Source organism: Sturnus vulgaris, chromosome Z (genome assembly GCF_052056855.1).
Source record: "Sturnus vulgaris isolate bStuVul1 chromosome Z, bStuVul1.hap1, whole genome shotgun sequence".
Taxonomy (NCBI): Eukaryota; Metazoa; Chordata; class Aves; order Passeriformes; family Sturnidae; genus Sturnus; species Sturnus vulgaris.
This window is the reverse complement of record NC_142283.1, coordinates 37,741,366-37,766,542: the sequence shown is the minus strand read 5'-3', so window position 1 is coordinate 37,766,542 and position 25,177 is coordinate 37,741,366. Positions and strand designations below refer to the sequence as shown.

At 41.9% G+C, this 25,177-nt stretch overlaps 1 protein-coding gene across 2 annotated transcripts in view; it reads left to right on the top strand.

The window, feature by feature from the left end:
* Positions 1 to 25,177, top strand: part of ABCA1 (ATP binding cassette subfamily A member 1) — an 89,465-nt gene that overhangs the window by 29,862 nt on the left and 34,426 nt on the right. For both annotated transcript variants that reach the window (XM_088156217.1, XM_014882373.2), the window contains exons 6-8: positions 13,273 to 13,394; positions 17,432 to 17,623; positions 23,526 to 23,612. In XM_088156217.1, coding sequence (XP_088012343.1) covers positions 13,273 to 13,394; positions 17,432 to 17,623; positions 23,526 to 23,612 — 401 coding nt within the window. The remainder of the gene's footprint in view (positions 1 to 13,272; positions 13,395 to 17,431; positions 17,624 to 23,525; positions 23,613 to 25,177) is intronic.

The window sequence follows — 25,177 nt, the reverse complement described above, 5'->3', positions numbered from 1 at the left end:
GGTTCTCTGATAGTGTGCTCCACAGTGGCATTCATGTCCTTGCCTTTCTTTTAAGCCAGGGGAAAAATGTTGCCAAAATGCTGCCCTGTGGTATCAGTAGAAAGGTCTTGATTTATTGGGGTAGGTAGGAAGGCTACTTTACTGTTGTGTTTTCAGTATCACTTACCTTGCACTAGCCCTCAGCAGAAGTCCCTAGGGCATTCCTGGCTGCTGCTGCCTCCTAGCCCAAAACATCTATCCAGGAAGGGGAGTCTGGGACTGTGTGGGAATCACTGTGATTTCTGCTATGGTCAGATGCAGCCTGTCACAATGGGCAAGTGGAAGAAGTGGCCAATGCTGGGTACTTGAGTTGCACACAGATTGTGGTGTGCCATGTTGATGGGGTAGGAGATTCAGGTACATATGGCAGTTTTTCTGCATTTGCCTAATTAATTTTTTTTTGAAATCTCTGTGCTGCTGAACATGCACAGACATGTATGTCCTTAGAGTTTATTTTTTTTAAGTAAATGGAAATTGTTTAGGCAACTGCAGATCTTCTGGAAAAACATTTAGAAAACCTTCTTGGAATGGAGCTTTAAGTTCCTTACTACAACTTGTGGACAAAGTCTCTATGTGAATCCAATGGGTCTGTTATTTTTTCTGTCCTCAGCTGAAACTGGAAGGCTGACAGTCAAGAGACAGGCAAAGGTAGAAAAGACTTCTTATGGCAGCATTGGTCCTAGGTTTTTTATTGGGCAGTTTGGCACATAGCTTTAATTAGTTAAGTGGCATGGTATTTGCATAATTCAAAAAATAGCATCCTGTACTATAATATAACTAGATAAAGAACTATCACCTTCAACAGAGCCTGCTTCTGCTTTCCTTACTATTTGGAATCAAAGGATGTGACTAAACTAATAAAATTATCTTGATAGAGGTCAAGGTACAAAGGTCTGCTGTACTTTAAAATCTGTTTCCAGGAGAGTCATTCTTGTTTTCCATGAGACTGTTCATGAACAGTTGTTATTATGTGACTTTGCTTAGAGGTTGAGATGAGTAAACACATATAGCATAATGTGTATTGCAGTAGTCTGATCCTGTAGAACTGGGCTTTAGTGGCTTCTTTTGGTCTAAACTTCCTTTGTACAGAGGCAGTTTTGAAGGCAGACGTTTAGAATTACACCAGCTTGGATTTTAGGTAGATATGCATGGATGCAGTAGAGCAAGACTGAAATCTTTTTGAATGGGGAATTGAAAAAGCATATGTAGTTACATTAAATCTGGCCTTGCTGTAGTGTCTGAATTATTCTAGGTGACAGGAGCTTGAGAACAACATTTCTGAGAATCCCATTGCAGAAGACTGTATGAAACCTGTTAAGGAAAACTGCAAGCTTGTCAGCATGAGGCTGCACTGGCGTTATGGTTACTTTGGAACCAGCTAGCTTGATGGTGCCATTTCATGGTCTGACCTGCATGCTGGGGAGTCAACAGCACCCGTAACTACAATTAGCAGAGCTATTCCAGTAGATGCCAAATTGCAATTTCTTAATTATCTTTCTTAACTTGTCTAGATAAAAACACAACGAAAAAACAAGAATTGCATACTGTACTCATCAGTAATTAGTATGTGCTGCAGGGGTAGGAAGATCTTTAGAAGTTCTGAGTGTTTTCTTTAGTCTTTAGCCTTGTCTGTCAACACTGACTTTTATTTTAAACCAGCAAATAAAGTGGAGGGTGTTAAGTGAACAGTTAAATCTCTCATATTTTGCTCTTATCTCCTTCTTTGTATGTAGCCTTGTCAGTACAGCTTTTAAATGTCAGGACTGTGTTGCCAAAACTTTGGCTGTTTAAGCTTCAATTTGCATTTATTTTCTGTTTTCCACTCTGGCAAATTCTACATTTGTTTTCATTGACTTCTAATCTCAGAATCTTAAAAACTTGCCTGATTTGTGGAAGATTGCATTGGGTTTATTTAAGCTACAGTCTGAGGTTGGTTGAGACAGCTGGATAGAGACTTTCCACATTGAGCTTAGTGTTAGTAGTCCCCTAGGAAATCTGTAACACTGTTATCTGATGAAAAGTTCAGCTTTCTCAGGGGATTTCCGTGGGCCTGAGCTCTCATGAGAGTGGAGATTATGAAATCGCCCCATTTGGACAAAGCTCTGTACACTTCTGTGTTTGATTGGTACTGAGGCCAGAGTGCCTAATTTGGGTCTGACCTCCCATATCTCTCAAGTTAATATTCAGCTTTGGAGCCATCTGTAGTAATAATACATTTTATCTTCAGCATGCGTTACAAACACTTATTACCTAATTTTTACAGCATTCCTGTGAGCTAAATAAATAAACAGCTGTCCTCATTCTCAAACACAGTAGGATGTGGCAGTTTTCAATGCAGTCAGGATGCAATAAAAGTTGATGGCTTTTAAAAAATGTTGATGGTGAATCACGTTCTTTTTTACACAAGCAAGAGGACAGCATTACTTGCCCAATTCTCTTGAAAATCCATGACAGTTCAGTTTCTGGGCAGTCTTTCATATTCATATTCTATTTGAATATTTTGTGGTCATAAGATAAGTAATACCAGAATCCTGAATAAAATGAAGCAAAATATTCTGCCACCTCTTGCTGAATTTCTTCATTAAAATGTGACATTGTCCACTTCCAACCCTAGAGTTGTTTTTTTTTTTTTTTTTTTGTTGCTGTTGCTGTGTTTTATTGAGCAGTAGTTGTGAATTGTCTGAAATAAGTTTTTTAATTCACTTTATGGGTTTTATGCTTATACTTTAATATGTTTAGTTTTCAAAATTCTGGAAAAAATCCATTGATTTAAATGCAACAGCTGCAGAATTGAAAAAAATAGGCATATCCTTATGTATTTACTAAGTGTCAATAATTAACAAAGTTTGTTAAAACTGCATATTGCTTAGGCCTGTGTATCAGGAATTCTCAGCTGATAAAAAATTAGTGTAGCCCTGAAAATTTAGTGGAATGTAGCTCATCTATTAGGTGAAGATCTTTCCCTAGCTCTTTTTTTTATGCTGACCTGGCAGCACGCTGTGTGCTGTATGTGGGAGAGATTCATGCTGTTCTGTGACACACATCCTCTGTAAACAGCCAGAATTTCCTTCCCTTTCTAATTTAGCTTTAGTTTTTGGAATGGTGCAATAAAAGACCCTTTAAAAGGATTTAAAATAGGACCCTTTCCTGTGAGTTTTGGTGTTTTGTGGTGATTTTTTTCCCCTCTTCCTGAACCTTTCTGCTCTTCTAAACGTATCTTTAGAGGTACATGCTACCTGAGGTAGTATATTTACATGTAATTTTCTTGACATTGTCAGAAGGTTTATGTACCTACAGACAGTCAGGACTTAAGCATAAACTATTATATCTTTGGAGGTCTTACTCTGTCTATTCTAACAGGTACAGCTGAAACACAACTGGTGCATATCTGAGGCTGACTGAGCATAGATGTGTGCCAGAAGATTTGCTGATGGAGCAAAGACAGCTTACTGCAAAGATAGCAATATCTGAAGTCTGAGTGCCTGTTCTGAATTGTGCCAACCACCTCCTTAGGAAAGCAGCACTGCTGCCTACCCAACAAAAAGCTACTTCAGAACAGCAGGGAAAAAAATAGTTACATTGACATTTGAGATGTGATGTGGAGATGGAAGTCCATTGTCCCAACAGTAGTCTTCATCTACCTGGTCTTTTTCCTTCTTTTTCATGTTCTCTCTGCTGCTGTCTTAAATTGCAAGGAATTTTACCAGTATATCCAGAGAAATAATGCCTAAGACCTCTCCAGCAGTACATACTCTGTTTTCTTCAAGTACTTGCAGTTCTTTGTGACTCTGGTACGCAGAATCAGGTTCTTAAAGTACAAGGAGGCACTTCTCTTTTCTGTGTGAAGTAATTCAGTCCTCTATGTAAAACAGAGTGGCAGCAAATGCTCCAGGGTGTATTTTCAGCCAGCAAGTTATGTCAGTACTGAAGGGAAGGACTGGTTAGTATATTGACAGTCCAGTAGAAAACCAGCTAGTAGGATGAGCTCCTGACATTACCAAGATGGGGTCTGTTGGGACCATCCTGATGTAGTGTAGTATAGTGTCTCACTTAGAATATGAGATACATGATTTCCAGCCACAACTTTATGTGAACTTGGGCAGTCATTATCTACTAAGCATTTGTTTTTCAGTCTTTCCCAAAGATTAAGAAAGTTCTTCAATTATTTTGAAGTGCTATTCCTCAACAGTCTTGATTTACAGTAGTGAAGGGCTTGAATGGTTGCGAAGGTTGCCCTAAACTAGGTGCAGAAAACCTAGTCTTTTCTTTAGTGCTGAAGTTTGAGGGTTTTATTCCCTTCTATTGGACTTGAGACTCAAAAGCAAACCCAAACAGGTATCCGTAAGGGTAACTTAGCAGTGACCAATGAAATTGAAGTGTAGGGAGGAATCATGGGAGGTTGAAATAATTTAGATGTAGATATGTTTTCAGTGGAAGTAGATGGTATTCCTGGTTAAACTAAGTGCAGTATAATGATTGGCTTATTGTTGGTAATCTTCAGCATTTTTTGATTGGTTTTACTCTTTATTCTGAAGGTAGCTTATGTTGCAGTGTGCTAGATAAGGAGACTTGGCACTAAATTCAGAAGTGTCAGGTCTTCCTGAATGTAGAAAAAGTAAGAACTACTATGATCTGCTGACTGCAGACTTGGTATCTTAGCAAGATACTTTAGAATAAGTCAAGTGCCAGTCAGGTTCCCTGAATTTGTGACAAGTAAGAGGAACAGATATCTGGCAGGATGAGCTTTCACACCCAAGGGAGGGGTAGTTTTTTCTCTTCTCATCAGCCTTTCTGTGTAAGGAGGAACAAATACAAGTGCAGGACAGTCAGGGTGCTTTGATCTTGGAAAGTTCTGCCTGCTGTTTTGCTTAAGGTTCATCATTACCCATGCCAGTTTCATGGGAGTTCTTCAAACTGGATAAGGTGGTGCTGTGATAATTTTTCAAGTAGGAAGATACTGCTGGAATCATTCTGCCTGCTTGTTTTGGGGGTTCTGAACGATTCTCATGTAAGTGTCTTCTGGTTGCATTTGAACCAGCAGTCTCACAGATGTATGCTTACATAGCCAGCTTATGAAAACACTTCTGCTGTTTGTAATAGTCATTTGATTAAAATTTCCAGCCCTGCTTTTATCCTGTGATTGGAATTTCTACTAAATTTCCTGTCACTTGAGCAAGTACAAGGAAATCTGGACAGAGTCCTTCTTGGTCACAGCTTACTCTTTCAACTTTTGTTTAGTTCCATGCATTTTTAATAGCACAGTGCCATTCCTTGTTTGCCAATACAATCGTGGTATGTGATTGGATGTGACCATGGCATTTGATTTTCAGTCTCTCTATTGTTTGGGTTTTTTAATACCTTTGGGTTTTTTAATATCTTTTACCTTGTGAATTGATGTTTTGAAACATCTAAAACCTGCATATTATCCGGGGCATAATATTCCTAGTGCAGTGAAAATCCACTCTTAACAGCAAAGTGTTACTTTCTGCTGTGGAAGAAGCCATCTTGCCCTGAGCTGACTTTGACCTTTGGAGGGCCTTCTCCATAGTTTATACCATCCCTGAATGTATTCAGCTTACTACTCCTGAAAGTAATTTTGTTGTAATAATGAAGTATTCTATATTGTCACATCTGTGGTCTGTCATCTGTGACTGACAAGCCAGTTCAGAGCCCAAGAAATTTGCAGTTTGTCCTTATTTTGTGCACATTAGCAGGAGAATTCTCGATTAGTTATAATGCCATGCAGTTTGGAGCTCTGCTCAGAATTTGCTTCTTAAAGCAATACAATGACTATTCTTAGGGTGTTTCCTTTAAGCCTGCTTAATTTTTTTTGCACTGTTAGAAGTCTTCATAATTTCTTTCTCCTTTTTTCATTGGCAAGCTCTATTTCACGGTTGTCTGTGCAGATAACAGAATTTGCCTTGCAGCAGGGAAAGTCACAAGAATATCTGTTCTGAGGCATAATGTGGGGCTTAGGGAGGTGGTTGGGTGTGCCCCTCCTTAGCAGGAGCTCTGCAGGCTGTGTTTGCTGGCAGGCTGAGGCTTTTGCCTCTGTGCCCTGTGTCTTGGCTTTCTTGGCAGAATCCTTCTCTTGTCTTGCACAAAACAGCTGCACAGAGGGATGTATTAGCCTTGTGTTTGCTGCTGGCTTCCCACGCAGGGCAGAGGTGGGATCTCAGCTTAATGGGCAATGCATGCCTGGAGTCAGTGTACCCCCAGTGAAGGTTAGCTGAGGACTGGTTTGTGTATGTGCTTTAGTACATGCTGAGAGCTGTGCTTTCTGCCAAAGTAATTGTGCTGGACTATATTTAAAGCTCTTCTAAGCAAAAATAATGACTTAGAGAGGATTGGAGGTGGTCCCAATGTCACAGTCCCAAGTTGAGAGGGAAGACCTAGGCTGTTGCACAGCATTTCCCTTTCTCTCAGGAGAGATGCTAGCTGCTGGAGATGGATGGCAGGCTTCCTCCTCTTTACTCACGTCACCATTTGGCATGGAAGATATACGAAAATGATGGGCCCTGCTAATGGGGTGTTCACTTTGGTATTATCTAGTGTCTGCAGAGGCAGATGTGTGATGGCTTTAGAGCAGAGAGCTGTAGCCTGCTGTAAAAACAGGTCAGGCCATGGCTGCAGAAGGAGCAGCACTTTGAATGTGAGCAAATTAGGCTTGTATTTTCACACTAGTCAATCCTGCACAACAGGCCTGCTGAGCTGCTTGATTTCTTGTAAGCAAATCAGGGTTTGGCTGTCCAACCTTTTCAGAGGGCAGTTTAGCTTTTGCCAGCATTAATAGGTACATACACGGCAGCTCTGAGAGCTATTCTCACCTCACAGCGGGAAAGCTGCCCTAGAGGAAAAGAATAATTAAAACATAGTAACTGCTAAAAAAAACAAGACCAAAAACCTTAAAAAATACTTTATCCTGCTTTTCAAATGTGTTGTCGAAGGCTAGGAGTATAATCAAGGCAGGTGAAAACCTTGCCCAGCACTTTGGGCAAGTTTGCTTTTCACAATGTCAGTCAGGGTCATTGCTAGGGTACAGTAGCATGGTTCACCATTAGGAGGTTGCTGTTTCCTCTGGATGGTTGTCAGTTTACTCTGGATGGTCGTAAAATTCCAAGTCATTCAGTCTTTGGTTCTCTGAAGTTATTTGAGAGCCCATTTTTATTTTTATGGGAAGTAGCTTCAGACATCTTTTGTCATTAAAGCACAGTGATAGGTAATGAGTGTGAAAATCAATCTGTGTGTTCAAGTGCACCTGTCACCTATTCAAGAGGAATACTTCCCAGATAATGAAAAATTAATACAAACTTCCAGTGTACAAGGTAACTCTATGTAAGCGTTTGATTTTTCTGCCTTGGTCATCTCACTATGTGAGGATTTCCTGAAAGATAGGTTTCTAGCCAGAATCTTTGTAGTGGTCATGTGTGCTGCTAGTAAATGCAGTCAGCTGCTGGAGCTGGAGCTTCTGCTCCTGGTCTCAGCTTCAGCATCTCCATGGGCTTATGTTGTCCAAATCTCCTGTTGCTGGAAGTATGATCGTGAAGAAGTAGTGCCCTGTGTGAAGCAGGCCTGTGTGACCAGAGTGCCTTCTGATCTTGTTCTCCAGTCACACCTGGACACACAGTTTTGCACAGACTTGACAGCCAGCTGTGCAATCAGGCTGGGCCTTCCCTTCCTGTAGAAGTGCAGTTTTACCTGAATGGGGAGCTGTGAATCTGACGTCTTCGAAGAGGGACAAGAAAATATCTTGTTTGCTTGCTTGACATTCTTCGTTGCTTTGCTCCTTGTGTTAATTGGTGGAGACAGGTGTTGAGCTGGGAACTTTTTTTTTGTCTCCTTTGGGCACTTGTGGAACCTTGCTGATTCTGAAGAATGAAGCTAAAGTTTCTCATGCCTCATCCTGTCTCACTGTTTCATCTTGCTTTGATGCTTTAGTTGCTGTTGCAAAAATGATTGAGTTGCCCTATGAGCAGTCTCTGTGAGAAGAAATAAGGGTCAGAACTTAATTCCAGCTTGTGTTGTGTTGATATTTGGCTATGATGAATACAGGCTTAGCCAAAGGCTAGCAAGTTTCCCCAACTGCAATGAATGTAAAGAAAGTAATGTAATTGTTTTCACTCTTGCGTGTTTAATCAGTAGAGAGAACTCTCATGATGACAAAAGGCTATGTCTGTAGATCAGACACATTGCCCTGGTTTCCTCTTAGCTGCTGAATTAATTTAAGGCATGAAGTTCCCCCTGCCCTTCACTTCATTTGTTTTTATAGGGACTTAAGGTATATGAAGCTGGGAAGTGGATTGGACTGTCACAGTGTTTTCATTGAGCTTGTTAGCTTTAAAATGGCTGAAATCTGGTATATTGTAGATTATGGGCACTAACACTTTGGGCAGAAACCCCACAAGTTAATGTGAGACCTGGTGAGCTTTGTACTCTACAGTGGATTGAGATAAGGTTGAATACCATTTGCATGCCTTTTATTTTTAGAATGCAGTGTATCAGGATATGAAAACATAGCCACAATTTCCGTGGGGTTCTGTTTTTTCCTATGCTGTTTAATTTTAAAAGACACTGCCTCGTTAAGTTTCTGGAGGAAAGTAGGAGATGTCTGTGCTTCTCAGTGAAGGAAGAAAGAGTGGGAGAGAAGTTCAAGAGTCTTGTTCTGTAACCTGCCCCTAGAAGCGTTTCTTCTTTTCACTTATCTGTGGATCTTTGCAGTACTGTTAGAAATTGTCACTACTTACTATGGGACATGTTATGATCATACTTGTAGTAAAATCAGCAGATTAATACTGATTCCCACCCATGGCTTCTCTTGCACTTTGACCCACCTTTTTGAGCTTATGAAAGTAACTGGGGATGTGTTTCTGTAATGAGGAAACTAAAAACCTGTGGTTTTTGGACCACAGATACTTCCTTCACTGCACAATAAATGTTCAGTTCTGATCTGCATGGAACAGACCCCCATATAGCACTGATTTGCTGGTTTTTTGTAATGCATATTTTTATTTTGATGTTCATATAAATCAGTAATATAGCAAGCTTGGAGGTTGTTTTTCTTCACTAATTCACGTGATTATCTTGAGCTCTTTTAATACATTTTGGGCTTGGGGTTTGTTTTGGTTTTTTTTGTCACAAAGATTTCATTCTTAAGCAAGGATTGACTGGCCTACCACTGTGCCGAGGCATGAAGGTTCCAGAAAAGGTTAGGTTGTCAGTAAAACTTAAATCTTAGGATGTAATACAGTGTTACAGTAGGAGATGCTCTGCAATAGGAAAATCCAAGAGTTTCTGGTTTTGATGCCCAGAATGCAGCCCCCAAAGTTTGTTTGAAGGACAGCTGTGCCTTTTGTGAAAACAATATCCATGAAATGCTGCCATGTGTGATTGTCTAATCCTGACTGGTGACTTCAAAGAGGAAGGGGTATTTTGTGGTTAAGGCGCAAGAACTCCAGGTCTGGGAGTTCTCACTTGTGCTGGAAGCTTCCTTATTGTGACCATATGAAGGATCTTTCTCTCTGTCCCACATAGATATGGACATCTCTTCTGCTTGTTTCATGTGCATGGGGATGGTCTAATTGGAAGCCTTCTGTAGCTAATTACAACTGGAGGCATTTTAGCCCTGCCAGACCTGTTGGTTTTGGAGGTTATTTTTATGGTTTATAAGCAGCAGCCTCTGTTCTCTGCTATTGCTCCCTTGATGTCAGGACGGAAAATGCAAAAGTAGCCTGCCAATGGGGAAAAGCTGTCTCAGATTTATTTCTGCTGACTGTCCCACCACGGAATCAGCAAGATGGTTCACATCAGGTTTGACAGTCTTTGAGTGTGTTTGCTCAGTCTGACCTCAGGTTTATCTCTCCATTTGTGCCTAGGACTTGGCTCGCTTGCTGGGACGTATGTTTTCAGCTAGGGGTGAGGAGCCTGCAGGGCTGCAGCTCCCTCAGTTTTCTGTTGAAGATGAAGAGCAGGAACAAGGCGAGGCTGCATGTCCATGTCAAAGTACTTGGAGAGACTGGTCTCCAGTGTGCTGCCTGTGCCCAGCAGCTTGCAGAGGCTGGCTGTAGTGATGCTCTCGGCCACTCTCAAGCAAGAGGGGAGACACGCAAGTTATATCATGTTTGAGCTGACATTTTGTCTCGTATATTTGAGTAACTTGATAGTGTGTCTAAAATTTTATGGCTGGAAAATATTGCAGTAGTAGCCCTGTGGTGGTAAAATGTGTTCTTCGACTCCAAATGTGTGCATTATTAAGTAACCTTGGTAATAACCTTCAGAGGACTTGCTTGTTTCTTTTGCTTTCTATTTCTGGAGACATTTTTCTAAGTAATGCTCTTTTGTTTTCTTAGGCCCTAATGGGCAAACAGTCATCTTGGATGAGAATGGCTTTTTTCGAGAGGAGACCTCTGTTAACTCTTAACTTTTTAAGGTATCCAGATAAAGAATTTAGATGCATTGCAGTGTTTAGTGCTTCCTGTGGTTTCATGTGCAAGCTGTTATGCATGCCTCCATGATTGAGAGGGATTGCCTAAGACACTGACCCACAAGTCCTGGAAGTAGGACCAGATGGGGTGGTGGAGAAAATGCATGGTGCAAAAGGCTGACTTTGTGCTTAGAGCACAGCAGCCAGGACCATGGTGTTGGAATTCAGTCCCTTAGTCTTGCAGAGCTTTCACATGTAGTCTTGGGTAGTGGTCACGGCTTCATGATCAGCTGTCTGGGAACCAACCACTGCCACACAGTTGTAGTAACCTGGTTCTGTTTCCTTCATGGTTTACTCCAAATGGTGATAAAAGTCCATTTAGATGTTTGTAGGAATTCCTTGGAAGGCAGCATTGATTTTCAATAAATTCTAGTGCTAAGTGAGTCTGGCAATGCTTGGCATGACAAAAAAGGCAGGGAATGAATGCTCTGCTAATGCTGGGCTGGTTAATTACAGCTGTAGAAGATGGTGGCTCTTTGTTACTCCCCCTCATGATTACAGGCAGGTCAGCAGAAATCTGTGTAGCTGAGGTTGCATTCCTGCAATTGCCTGTAGAATATCTCCTTGACCAAGAAAATCGTGCCTCCATATGGCAAAAGACCTCCAAGTCAAACCCAGATAAAATAGACTAGCCAAGCCAAAAGGAACACATCACTGAGGAAACAGAAAAGTGGAAGAATTGTTTCTTTGCTACCTTTTTTTTGTGAGGCAAGTGGCCCTTTTAATGAAGCTCAAAAGATATCTTAAGTAGGGGAAGATTCAATGAAAAAGCTTGCGAATATCTGATGTCTACATGCCAGTGTGCCTTCAGTCAGCCACCCCTTTGTCCATCTGACTTTCTGAACAGTTGATGATCTCACCAAAAAATAAACAAGCTGCAGAAGTGTTCAGGGAGTTTGGCACATGTAGGACGTATCCAAGGAATCAGGGTGTGGGGGAAGCTTTTCCTCCGCTTGCGGTGAAGCAGGGTGCTTTAGCCTCTGCTGGAAAGAAAAGGACGGTTTTGTGTTATTGCAGAGCCAGATCTTTCCCCGGGCAGGGAAGGGGGGTGATGGTGGGTTTTGCTAGCGGGATTCGAGTGGGGCGTTTGCACGGCGTGTTCAAACCCAGTATATTCCTGCTGCGTGGGAGACAGCAGGGCCAGGGAGAAACTTTTGCCCCGGAGTAACCTCTGCGCTGCCTCAGCTGAGGCGCTGATTTACTCTTTCGTGTGGAGCAGAGAGGCAGCGGGGAATTTGTAACAGGATCTGTGGGTGAGGGAGCAATGACCGTCGGTAACCCCGTGTGCTCGCGTTGCTCGGGCCGAGCCGGCTCCTCCGCCAGCAGCCCCGGGCCCGGGCCCGCGCGTCCTGCCGGGGCCTGCTGCGGACACCAGCACCTGCCCGAGAGGAGACCAACCCGCCCCTACAAAAACAAAGCAAAAAAACCCAAACAAACAACCCCAAAACCAAACAAAAAGACACAACCGAAAGTAAAAAAAAAAAAAAAAACAAGACAAAGCAAAAACTCCTGCATAAGAGGTGGGGGGACGGCTGTTAGAGCTGTCCCCTATAGGAGGGGGAAGGTACAAGCCCCTGGTTCTTCCCTATTGTTACTTTCTCTTCAGAGCTCATTGTTTTCCACTCTTTGCTCTGGGTTAGAGCAAGCTAAAGTTTTCCTAGAGTAGAAGATACACCATGACACCTAGCTTGTTGTCTTACCTCGGTCTGGAAATCTTCACTCTGGTAAATCCTGTAGGACTTGGTCTCTCACCTGGCATAGCTGCTTTGTTTAAGCATGGTGGAGATGAATTCTCTTCTCTGTCTCTTAAATAAAACATCAACAACAAAACCCCAAACTAAACACTGCTCCCTCCCCCCCAAAACAAACAAAAGCAACAAACAACAGAAAACCAAACCAAAAAAAACCCCAAAAACCAAAAAAACAACAAAAAACCCCAACCAACCAAACCACACAAAAAACCCAAACACAAAACCCAAGAAAACAACGCAAAACAGTGTCAGCTGTGAGAGTCAGCTCCTGAATATCCAGTTTTTTGGGCTTTAATAGTGTGCTTGGATTATAATTTCCAGATGGTTCTCTTCTGTGATGTAGATACACATTTGTTTTAAAGTCAAGAGCTGAGACACCAATGGCTTCAGAAGGTGAAGCACTTGGGAAAGAAAATGGAAATAATGCTGCAAATGTATTTTTATATTTCGAGTCGCTAAGATTGTTTCCTAGTAGCAAAATCTGCCTGTGATTCTGTATCATACCTGTGTGTCTGCATGTGTCAAACTTCAAAATTTATGGTAGAGTACATCACCTGTTAACATAATTAACTAAAGGCTAGTAAATCTCTCGGTGGTCAAATGTACCAGCTCAGTCCCATGTTCAGTAACAACACAGGGATTAAGTGCTAATGCTGTAGTAGGTTTCAGATCAGGGGAGCAGCTTGGTGTGCCCTGCTTCTGTGTATATACGAGCAAATTGACCTGAAGTAATTACGTTAATCAGAGTTGGTTTTGAAGTTTGATTGCTTTTTCTGTTGTTGGTTCAGGGGTTTTTTGATACCAAGACATCACAGACTGACATTTCTGAAGCCTGCCAAGCTTCAGAGCACTTTACCAGCAGCTCCTCTTCCTTTTGTGCTATGGTTTATGTAATTCCCTCTCCCCCATTTGCCAGCTTGACTTTTCCTGTTCAGTGCTCTCACGTGAGTTTCCTTTTGGCTTTGCTGTGACCAGAATTTTGCTTGTTTTGTCATTTTCCAGACTTGAAACTTCGGGATTTCCTGATTGACAATGAGACATTCTCTGACTTCCTCCATCATAATGTGTCCATGCCATCATCTGCAGTAGAGGAGCTACTGGATACAGGGGTCAACCTCCAGCAGGTGAAGAGTACTTTCAACTCCTAACATAATGCTTGTCTATTGTTTGTTTAGCTGTAGTGCCAAGATCCGTAGCGCTGGACCCCTCTGTGCTAGGTGCTGTACAGACACAAAGTGTATTCCCTGCTTCACTCTTCCCTCTTGCCCTTAATTGACTGTCATATTTGATTTTAAGTTGTAAAAGGACACTGGGAACCTATGAGCAAATGTTTTGATCTGCATAAGAAAATAGTAACCTCAGTACCGTCATGCTTAACTGCATTTCTTCCTTCCTCTTTTTTTTTTTTTTTTTTTTTTTTAATGGAAGTAAAACATTAATTAAGCTGCTAATGCTGTTCTGACTGTATTTAGTCACTCAGCTTGGACTGGAGCAGGGTTTTTAGGTCTTGCTCTGCCTTACATTCCTGTGTAGCAGAAGGAGCTCTACTTCTAGGTTTGTGGCCAAGGCATCAAGACAGACACATTGTAAATGACGTAGTACAAGTGTGCTGCTGTCCTAAGTGCTCCATGATTGCAGTCATAAACATTACTGGTGGTGACTGTGGGCTAGAGCCCCATCTTGCAATGTCTGTCTGTCATTGTCAAGCTTGTAACGTGTTCTTTGTTAGGCTTGATGAATTAGTCCAGCAGCATCTTTTCTAATGCAGTAGTTAGAACAGACTTCAAAGGAAGACCCAGGGTTCTCTTGAAAGAATGTAAAAGATGGTATGCCAAAGGAGGAGGAAATCCGTTTTGGTCCTTGGCTCCATATCAGATCTTTTAATTAAAGTGGTATGGATTAATTGTCCTTTTAGTCTTTGTTTTTCTGTAGTTACAGATGCTGTCCCTCTTTGAACACATTGTCATGTTCTTCTGTTTTGGTGCAGTTTGATGCAGTTATCTTACAAGTTAAGGATACATTCTACTAAAAAATGTAAGGCAGAGAAAAAAGTCTTTCCCATTTTAGCTGCAAGTTTTGTTTTACTTGAAACTAATTATATTACTATTATATCATGCCATAGATGATTCTGGGGGGTAACTGGAAGACTGCAGCAACAGCATTCATGTCGTTCTCCTGAAGTTAGTGAAGAGGCAGAAAGATTTTCCAACCAGGCAAAAAAACAGGCAAAAAAACAGGCAAAAATACATTGTGTGACTGCCATACTGTATCAGCTGTATATGGAGACGGAAGGAGGAAAAAAAAGTCGCTTTTATCTACATAATGTGTCTGAAGGGTGGTGAAAGGCTGTCACCTAGTTCTTCCTTTAATGCTTCAAGCTGTGCTCTTGTGTAATTCTTGGGCTGATTTCTGCTAAAGCAGCAGGAGTGATGCTGTTAAGTTGTAACAGCATTCTGTGCTCAAGGGTGGCAAGAAGGGCTAATCGGACCACCAGGACATTAAGCTGCAGAGCAGTGGCCCATCAAATATTCTTTGAGCACTTTTCTAATACAGATGGTAACTAATGATGCAGACCTCTCCCTTCCTGCAGAATGACTTTATCTGACTCACAAAATGGACGTCTTTGATTTTGCTGGAGATCTGGTTTGGAGATCTGACCTCACTGCTGAACTGACTAGTGACTTCAGTATTAATAGGCAGTATTTGTTAGGTCTCTGAATGAGTGGGTCACAGCTTCATTCAGAAGTCATATAGTAAAAGGGCCTATCCAGAGTATGCCAACCTTTCACGGCAAATACAGCCTTCTTCTGCAGTCTGTTGGTGTCCTGGGGTTGTTCAGTGAGACCAGAAGTTATGATACGCAGTCAAGTAAGGAACTGAAGTCACCAAGGAGATGGGATTGTTCATTGGCGTTACTGTAATGACAACACTCCAGCAGGGTTGTGTATTCAGCATACCGAAATTAGTGCAAACAGATAAAAATGACCAAAGCCTTGTCTTGATGGGCCTGTTGCTTCCTGGGGCTGAGTGGCTCAGCCTTGTGTTTTTCCAGTCGTGGCAGGTGTGCTCAGAAGGGTGTGGGATTTGGAAGGTGCCTGGATCAGCAGTGGGCAGGCAGCTGTGTAATCAAGTCTGGTATGCTGCTGTTGTCCAGGTGTGGCCAGACAGCTCTCATGTGGCTTGGAGGTGGGAATAGGTCCTGTCCCTCAGAAAAGTTGAAGGCAGAATGAGGTCCTAGGCCAGTGCTGCAGCATGATGTATTCAATAGCAGTAAGGAGTAAATAGTGGCCAGTGGATATTCTGCTTGGAACAAACCTCTGTTTCACGAAGCAGGAAAAGTTCCAAGGACAGAACAATTACCTATGACTACTTTCAGGCATGAGCCTGGCACTTTGGGAGTCCTTAGGGGACTAAACCTGTCATTTAGCATGTATTTTTGCCTACTGAAGACACCATAGGTTCAGGTGACCACAGGTGGTTAGAGAGCTTGCTGACTTGGCGAGGCTGGGTGTTTCAGTCTTGAGTGGGTAGGTAGTGTCTTTTCTAAGGTTTCACGTTATGGACCTCATTGCTCGAATGGGGCAGCTTCTCTCCAAGAGTGTAAAATCTGGGTGAAAAAGTTGGACGTTTTCAGAATGGTGGAGGGTTGGTCACTTTCACTTTTTTGTGAGTGAACGCTGAGGCACTGGGAGACACTGGTTTTTCTGTATATCCACCCAGGGAAGCTTGTTCTGGGAGTGTTATTTCAGTGTCCCAAAAATATCTCTTTTTCAACATAAGCTATATATAATATAAACTGTAGGCTATAACACTGGTAGTAGTATCTCTGCTGGCAAGAAGAAAAGCACTCCAGATTTTCAAAAGGCAAGTCTTTTTAATTTGAGAGAGACGTGAAAGCTTGACATGAGAGCTATGTGGCACTGAAAGATCCTATTTTGGGCATATGATACAGACCAAAGTTAAAGGTTTGCATAAGTATTGCACTAAAAATCCCTTCTCTTTCCTGTCAATTCTGATTGCTTATTTCCTGAACATAATGCACTTTTCCCCCCAGATTGTGCATACCCCTTTGGTTTTGACAGATGAAAAATTTCGGACTTACCAGCCTGGTTCAGAAGCTGCTAACTCTTCTGGAATGTAGATCAAGCCTCTTTAGTTGTTGTTGTAAATTGGGCAATGCACACTGGGTCTTATGAAACGACAGAAAGAAGAAATTAAGTCTATGGCTGTTGTTACCTGTGCATTTACAGTAAAATGGTTCTATCTGTCTAGCCCCAAGACAAACAAAAGTTTCTTTCCAATAGTAGACTATGGGTTTTTCCTTGTTTATCACCTTTGAGAAGTATGCAGCTTTTTGACATGGACTTTGTTGCTCAGCAAATATGAAGTTGATAACTGACCTTATTAAAAGAATTTGTTTATCAGACCTGAAACAATCTGGTGATAACTCAGAGGGATTTTATCTATTTTGTTAATAAGATGATTGCATGTGGATTAGGAAACATTATTGACAAGGAAGCCATTACCTTAAGAAAAATAGACCTGTGAAGGAAAACTCTAGGGTCTTATCTCATTTGTTACTGCCAGTAAGATAACTTTTTTTTGCTGATACATTATCTGCTCAAAAACACTGCAAAATGTTTGTCTCAGCAGTTAGTGAGTAGATACTTCAGAGTTAAGGGAGATGATTCTGAATCATTACTGCATAGAAAATGTGGATGGCAGATACATCTAAGTAGTTTGGGACATAGGTCTTTTGCCCTTCACATAGATTTGCCAGACTTGTGTCTAGCTGGTCACAAGCCTTGTTTTTCCCTGTGGCTCAGTTCCCAGAAGACGGAATGTTAGGCAATGTGTGTACCCTTGGTTGGAGGAAACGGCTACTGAGGAGGACGGGATCACTGCTGCTTTGTGCATATTTGCAGGCAAGTGAAGAGAGACCTGCCTCCCCCAGGACTTCTCTCCCATGTTCTCAGCAGGGAAGGGTTTTTCTTGGAAGTAGGTTGCGTATGAATCAGGGCTGCTCAACCTGTAGAGAAGAATGCCCCCTCACCTCTATCTGGAAGTGTTATGAACGGTTTTCTTTGTCTGAGCAACAGCCAATGATTTTTGTTGGAGTCTTAGATGAAGGCAGACTTACATGCTTTTCCCACTTTCATAGGTCATTGTATCTGGCTATCGAATGCGACTGCGAGATCTCTGCAATAGCTCGACATCACCTGAATTTCTTATGATCCAAAATCAGACAGCAGCCACGGACTCTGAAGCCTTCATTTGCAACTTGTCAAAAGAAAAACTCCATGCAGCCGAGCAAGCCTTCCGTGCTAACCTGAATCCTTTGAAGCCTCTTCAGGTGAGTTCACTGGCTGCACCAGTGAGAGTCTGTCATTGACACAGTCACATTTTCCATGTCTTTCAGTCTAGCAATGCATCCCTACGTTTCCAGAACTGCTTAGGGGCAAGTTAGGAAGAAGAAAGATGGTTGGTCCTTGTCACAGGAGCATGAGCAACATTGCATCTTCCTGTCATTCTTATCCTTCCTGTTCAGCCTGCTACTTACAGGGCATAAGTGTGTGTGGTCTGCAGTTCTGTTTGTCAAGAGGAAAGCCTTTATGCTGCACAATAACAAACAGGATCTTGGTTGTCCCTATGTTTTGTCAACTGGAATGAACCCAGATATAAGCCTGGCTTGTGCTGAGCACTAAAACCACCACCCTCTGCCCTTAGCATGGGGCCACAAAGTACAGAAGCTTCTATTCACTGAAAGGCTACAACCTCTAAGCAGGTTTAAGTCATATGAAGCAGAGTCAAGTTTTAAGGTCCTGTTTCAAAAATTAACCAATGGAATGGGTATTGGAGGAAGAATTCATTGAATTTCAAGAAAATACATTATTTACAGGGTGACAGGAGACTAGAGCAGACTTGGATTTAGGAAAATCCAGTGATGTTTTGCTACAGATCTGCAATATCTGTTAAAATATGGAAATTTGAGGAATTCATTGCTGGAAATGACAGTAGAGTGATGAAAAGGCCACAGAACCAACTGTATTACCCACTAAAACAAATATTCTATTTTCTGCTGCGTAAGTTTTCAGATTCAAGGAGCCTTTCAGTACTCAGTCATGTACCACTTGCTTGGCTTTGTCCCCAGTCAAAGAGGGTCATTATCAAGTATTGGAATCATATTACTCTCCCACACACTTCATAGCGGTCAGTGACTTCATCTCTCTACAGCTCATCTTCTGTTTTCCACTTGTCGTCCATCTACACTTTGTCTTTCCTGCTGGAAGATCAAGACAGCCCATAAGCATTAAGACATGGGGTAACAGCTCTAAAATTGTAACATAGATGGGCTGTTTAGGGAGGAATGGCAATAATTTGTTTCTTATCTTCACATGTGTATGTGCACATATATACATATTTTACTTTAAACTATTCAAAGATGCTATAATTTTGGGGTCTGAGGGGGTTTATACCACTCAGAATTGGTTTTCTGGGCCTTGTGGAGACTCAGTCTTGGTTTTCTTATTTATGGAAGCTTCTGCAGCTTAGCTGGCAGAAGGAGGTACTGAGTGTCTGTTCTTAGGTCTATATTGTTTGTTGGTGAAAGGAAACACTCGTAAGCCACTCTGTGCCTCTTGGCAACAGCAGTATAGATTTAAAACATTATGTGCAGTTTTAGGGAGCTTTTGAGAAGCTGGCTCATGATCTTGTCTTCAAGGGGAAAAAAGCTGGAGTCCATAAGCCAGCAGTTCTAAACCTGCTGTGCACTGTTGTCTGGTAAAGGTCCACCATTTTCCTCAGAAATGTGGTACAGTGTACCCTGTAGTTAAGCTGCTGTAATGCATCAGTGAGTGAAACAAAAACTAACTGGCTTCAGTGTGGCCAGGCAAAATGGATAAATTAACTGTAAGATCACAACCAACACATTTGAAACTTAGTGTCTTTAGAGGCTAAAAAGTGCCCTGACCTGCAGTAACATCTTTGAACAAAGAGAGAACTTTCTGCTCATGAACAAAGGAGGCTTTTCATACATCCTATTGAAGGCATTGTGTGTCAAATCTTGGACATGCACCCTGAAGATAGCATGCTCTGTATCTGCTACAGAGTCTGTAAACCACTGCCAGCAAATTTTTTTTTTTTTTTTTTTTTGCTTACTCCCTTTGATGTACTTCACAGCAAGGCATTTCACTAAGTAAAGTAAGCGCCAATTCAAATGCAGGTGCAACAGCAATTTGGAGACAGGCTTTTAGCTTGTGTAATTGGACATAGGCTTCACTGTTTGCACTGTTTTATCATTTATGGAGAGGCAGCATCCCTGTACAAGAAGGTTAATACAAGGGCTTGGAACTGTGTGCAAAAACTCTGTAAATTCAACACCAAGGGCTTGAATTGTAAACTAGAGATTTGTGCCTCTCTGATATCTGGGCAGTGAAATGACTATGGTTTCTTGAAATAGCTTAATACATATGACTTAGCCTGACATCCACCTGCTTGTTTTTTTTCCCCTCTGCATTCCTATGCGTCATTCCCTCTGCAAGATGATGCAGTAAATTTCATCATGGAATTGATCCGGATTAAAAGTGATTGACCTGATTGTATGTTTACATGAATATTTATGCTAAAATATGAAGGGGAGGGTACAAGATTGAGAGCCCTGTGATCAGGGAGTGAGTGATCTCTGATCATAACACTCAGTTCTGCTGGCTTAAAGTGTCTGTGCATTTGCAGCCTCAGTGAAATTCTTGAGTGTTCTAAGTAGCTCTCAAAAATGCAGTAATTACTTGCAAGTTAGAGACAATCAAGGTTTTAAAAAAAATAATTAAAGTGATTAATTAAAATGATGAAATGCATGTGCTCTAAATGTCACAGCACTGCTTTCTTTTTTTAAAAAGAGGCAAGGAATAAACACTTTACATACGTGCTCCTCAGTTCTATCGAGAACACTCAAGTGTGTTCCCCAAAGGGCAGTGAAACAGTTAAGAACTTCTTATTAAAATTTATTAACTAAATTTATATTATTAATAAAATTCTTATTAAAAAATGCTAGGATTCTAGCTTTGTCACTGATCTTTTGTATTACTTCAATTTAGCCTGGTCTGTAGGATGAGAAAACAGAGCCAGGCACATGGAGGTATGGTAGGGAGGTTAAAGTCTGTGTCCTTACTGTTTTTCATGTAAGAACCTACTTGAGGCTGGCTGTTTAGATCAAAACCCAGCTGAAAATCTGGGTGTGCTCATGGGGCCCCAAGACAGAGGATAAACTTCCCTTCTTCTCTTGAGTGTTCACTCCATTAGATGAAAAAAGTGTTTAAAAGAGTCGCATTCCATGACCCATGTCTTAAACAGCATCCATTCTCTGGAGCCTTTTGACCAACAATACTATGGGACACAGGATACGGTGTACAAGCTCCCTGGGGACTCATCATCTGTTCTTGAGGCTTTCTTTGCACTGGCTGATGAAACTGAGGCAGGAGAAGCTGGTTTGAGAACAGCAGTGAAGCAGTACCTCTGACTGCATGCATGCTAGTTTCCTTCCAGGCTTTCTCCTCATGGTAGGCCAGCAGTTGTCCCATAGAGGAACTGCACAGTTTGGGAAAGGCTAACAAGAGCAATGGCAGAAAGTTCCCAGCCCTTACAATAGAGTCCAGTGGGACATTTCTGACTGTCTTATACCATAGAAGTACCTGTTTGTATATCCCTCTGCAAATCTCCCCAGTTTTGAATGTGATCTGATGGGGAACGTTTAATGATAATTCAGATTGCTCCTGTGGGGTTTAATCTCTTAGACAACACTGCCTAATAAGGGCTTTGCCATACTCACTTCAAGTGGTATGGATCTGTAATAAGTCATGAATATGCTGTGGCTTGTGTACTGCAGTGGTCCTTGAAAGACTGTGGGTGAGCACATGAAAATCCAATTGTTTTTTCTTGCTCCGTAATCTGGGTGGTATTTTGTCAAATGGGTAGTGTGAACTAAGCATTAGCTAATAAATGCCTTGCAGTTGAAAAATGGCTTTTAGAAAAGGTCTCCTAATGTAAATATGTGCTGCAACTGAACTTGTAGATTTTCTTGGTCTTTTGAGAGTGTTTTCGGTCAAGCACAATGATATCATCCTTTTAAGCAGCAGTGGTTTGAGACTTCCACTCTCAGGAAACAAAAGCAGAAGCCTAAAGCACGTGATTTTTTTCTGCAGAGGCCAGTGGAAAGTTTCTGGCCAGTGGAAAAAAATCAGTATAAAGTTGTAATAACTATTTCAAAGCAAATGTGTCAGAGTCGTCTTTATTAAGGAGAAACAGTCAGCTATATGATGCAGACTGGAGCTTTGGCTGAATGCTTTGACTTCCCAACACTTTAAACCTATGCGTTCTTATGTATGTTAAAAAATCAGATTTGTCCACCCCCATAAGTCTCATGTGAATTTATTCAAGGCTTGTCTGTCAACTCGAGCCATGTCAAATATTTGTCGCTAGAGTAAATCTTGTAGCATGCACATACAGGCACACAGAGTCCCCCCAGTGCACTCAGTACCTCAAGAGTGTTATGATATTGGCTGCCCCAAAAGACAAATTTAGTGACTTGCTAGCCACTACCACAGTAATTGTAGAGGGCAGTTGTGTTCAAAACCTGCTTGAGCTTTGTCTTTCCACAGTGTGCCTGGAACAGACAGGTGATGTTTTTGCAGTACACTGCCAGTAAATGAGTCAATGCCTTCCCCAGCCCCTAGATGTAGTGCAGATATCTGCTAAAGCCAGTCTTACAGTAGGAGCAGTCTTCCTGGATCTACCCTGAATTTAGAGGTTTCTTATTAATGTAGTTAACTACTTAGTGAGTCACTACAAAGTTGTATATTACAGGGAAATTAATGTCATCTTCATCTGTTCAAAGAAGACTGGCCCTTGTGACTGATCTTTTGTTATTATCTCTGGAGATGACTTATGAGAGGCTTGATATTTGCTGGCTAAATTTCTTTAAATATGTCTTGAAGGTCTAAGCCTGTGAGGGTTTTTAATTGGTTTTTCTCCTAGATGATATGTTTTTATTTATCCAGACCTTAAGGACTGCATTTATTAGAGATCCATAGATGTTAGAGAATCCTCCCTGAATTTTCAACTTGCTTTGGAGCAAAGACTAACTATGCATTCATAAAAGTTAGCTGAATTTTAAACATCCTAGCAGATCAGCAGAACAGTGCCTGTTTACATCAGCTGGTACTGACCAGGTCTTACCCGTCTCCAGCAGATCCAGTAGAACAAGTGAAAACCTCCAGACTTTGTTTCCAGAAATTGCCCCAGGAAAGATGTGAAAAGGAAGAGATTCAGCTCAAAAGATGTGTACTAAAATCAAGGGCCTTGGCTGTTCATCTTTGTGTTGCAACTCTGTAACTTTAGTATGCTTTCAAATGCTGCAGGATGGAGCCACTAATGTGAAATCTTAGGAATTTATTTTGGTCTTCATTCCTTTGAAACAAGGATTGTGCCCAAACGTTTTCCATGCAAGATAATCCAGATACGTGAATGGAAGGGAAAAAGAACCCCACTAACCAAACTCCAGGCTACCAGTTACATTTAGAGCAATTGGAAACAAGGAGTTGTCTTCAATGTGACTTCCTGCTAGAGCAAATAGTTTCCTGAAAGCTATGCCTTCCACTTCTGGAAGCCTGTCAGTCTTGTTCTTTGGTGACAGTGCATGCCAGCTATTTCCTGGAAGCTGATTGTTTTGAAATACACTCTTGGTTTGGATAAAGAGCATCAAGGCCTGATGGGAGGACTTGAGTGATGATAATGTACACGGCATTAGGGAGTTCTTTTGTGTCTGAGCTGGTATCTGTGCAGTCTCTGGTATCTGAAAACTTGTTCCCACCAAACTGTCTTTTCCCCCGCTGTAGTGATCTTGCATTCCCTTCTTAGCACTGGCTTGCAGGATTTCACATCCTGTAGACTGTTCTTGTTTTGTGACCTGGAATGCAGGCCACCCTTTGCATTGTAAGTGTATGTGCATGCATTTAGCATTTTGTTGGTATGGTTCTAATTATGGCATCTGTGTCCTTTACCTATGAAGAAAGGGGTGATCCTATCACATTGCAGGGTGCAGAAGCCCGTGGTATTTTCAGTTCAAGGTTACACAGAAAGCCAGCTCCATCTTCCCCACCGATGTAAACAGTCCTAGCTGCTCTGTACAAGAATGTTTACAAGAGTTTAATTTCATTTGGGCTTTGCAATAACTTCTAGTTTCCTTTTCTCTCTTCTTGCAGAGACAACTTTCTTTCAATTCTTCCTTGTGGGATCTGTCAGAAACTGTGGAAACTTTGAGAGAAAGCATTGGGAAGCTTGTTAAAGAGGTAAGAAGAGCCTTTGTGTTGGGAGAATGCATCACTGGGGTTGTTATCTTAGCCTGTGATCAAGTACAAGATGCAACTCAAAGTCAAATCCTTGCCTTGTTTTGGAACTGCCCCATCCTACGGCTGTTTTCCTTGTGTCAGTGCAGGCAGCATGCACTTTGCAACCTCTTGGCACTTCAAGTTATGAATACCATAACAGGAATTAGGACACTTTCTGTGGTGTTCTGCCTTCCCAGCAGTGTGCAATGGTTAGGCTTGCAGTACTTCTGCTGCCAGATAGTGCCTTGCAAGCTGCATGTTGAGGCTTTCCTTTATATTTTTTTCCCTCCAGTTGCCAAGTCACATCGAGGTTATTACTTGGTTTTATCTACTGGGTTTTGTGTTGAGTGAAGGTATGGCATGTGTAAAAGGTGCTGTGACTGTTACAATTTTAATTAGTAGCTGTAGGCTACTGTTTCCTCTTTATCTGTCTTGCTTTTTGGGCCGGAGATCATTTTCCAGTCTTGTGGGGCACTCAGCACAATGACATCACAACACAAAACATAGACAGTGATTTGCACAGTCAAATTGGCATTCTAGGGACTCCAAGTATTTGTTTTTGCAGGTGAAATGATGGATTAAGAAGAAAAAGCCCGGCGTACCTAAGTATGAATGGGAAGCCCAAATCTGAGGGGTAGGGTGGGGATGTTGAGCCAGAAACTTATCCTGATTTTTTTTTTTGTCTGGCTCTGACTTTGAAGTGCTGCTATTAGTCAAAAACATTCTCTCCCTGAAGCAGAAATCACAACCATCTAAGCTAAACAGTGCCGCCGCCTCCATCTGAGCTAAACAATGCTGCCTCCTCCTCCCTTCGCTAGTCTTCCGTCTCTGCATCAGGGCGAGAGTGAACGGCAGTAACCTCGGGCAGCATGCACAAGAGCGGGTCACTCCAGGTTAGCCTGAGCCTCACTCCCACGGAGGGGCAGCTGCCGGGAGCCTGCGCCCTGCCAGCCAACAATTCCTGGCACGCACCCTCCCCAGCCCTGCAGCCTGCTGAGCAGCCTCCTGTGCGCTGGAATCAAGGCAATTCCAGAATCGCCTTCAGTTAGGGCTATGGAAGAGCTTTTGCTGCTCGCGGGGAGGCCACCCTTCAGAGTTTGACTACAGCTGTTTCCTGTTACGTCATTTAAGCTTGGCTTTTCTTCTTGTCTGGGATAAAAATAATTGAAACCACGTGATACTCAGTTTGCTGATGTGGCCGAAAACGTCCCAGGGTAATGTGCCTTTTGCTTGGCAGCTGTTTTGGGTAGGACTACCTTTTATTCTGCCCTGCTGTGCAAACAAAGGCAGCTTTTCACTCTGTGTACAGCATGAGCTGCTCCAGATGGCTTGACCGAAAGTTACTTCTTATTGTCTGTCAGGCTGATTTCTGTGTGAAAAGGAGGGACTTGCTCTCTTGTTTCAAAGGGCAGCAGCTTGAGGGGGTGAGAGAACTATTGTTTGTGCCATGTCTAGGAGCCTTTCTAGCAGGGAATTTTAATTAGAAAATGGTCTGAACAAAATATTTGCCTTGGAGTATGGGGATT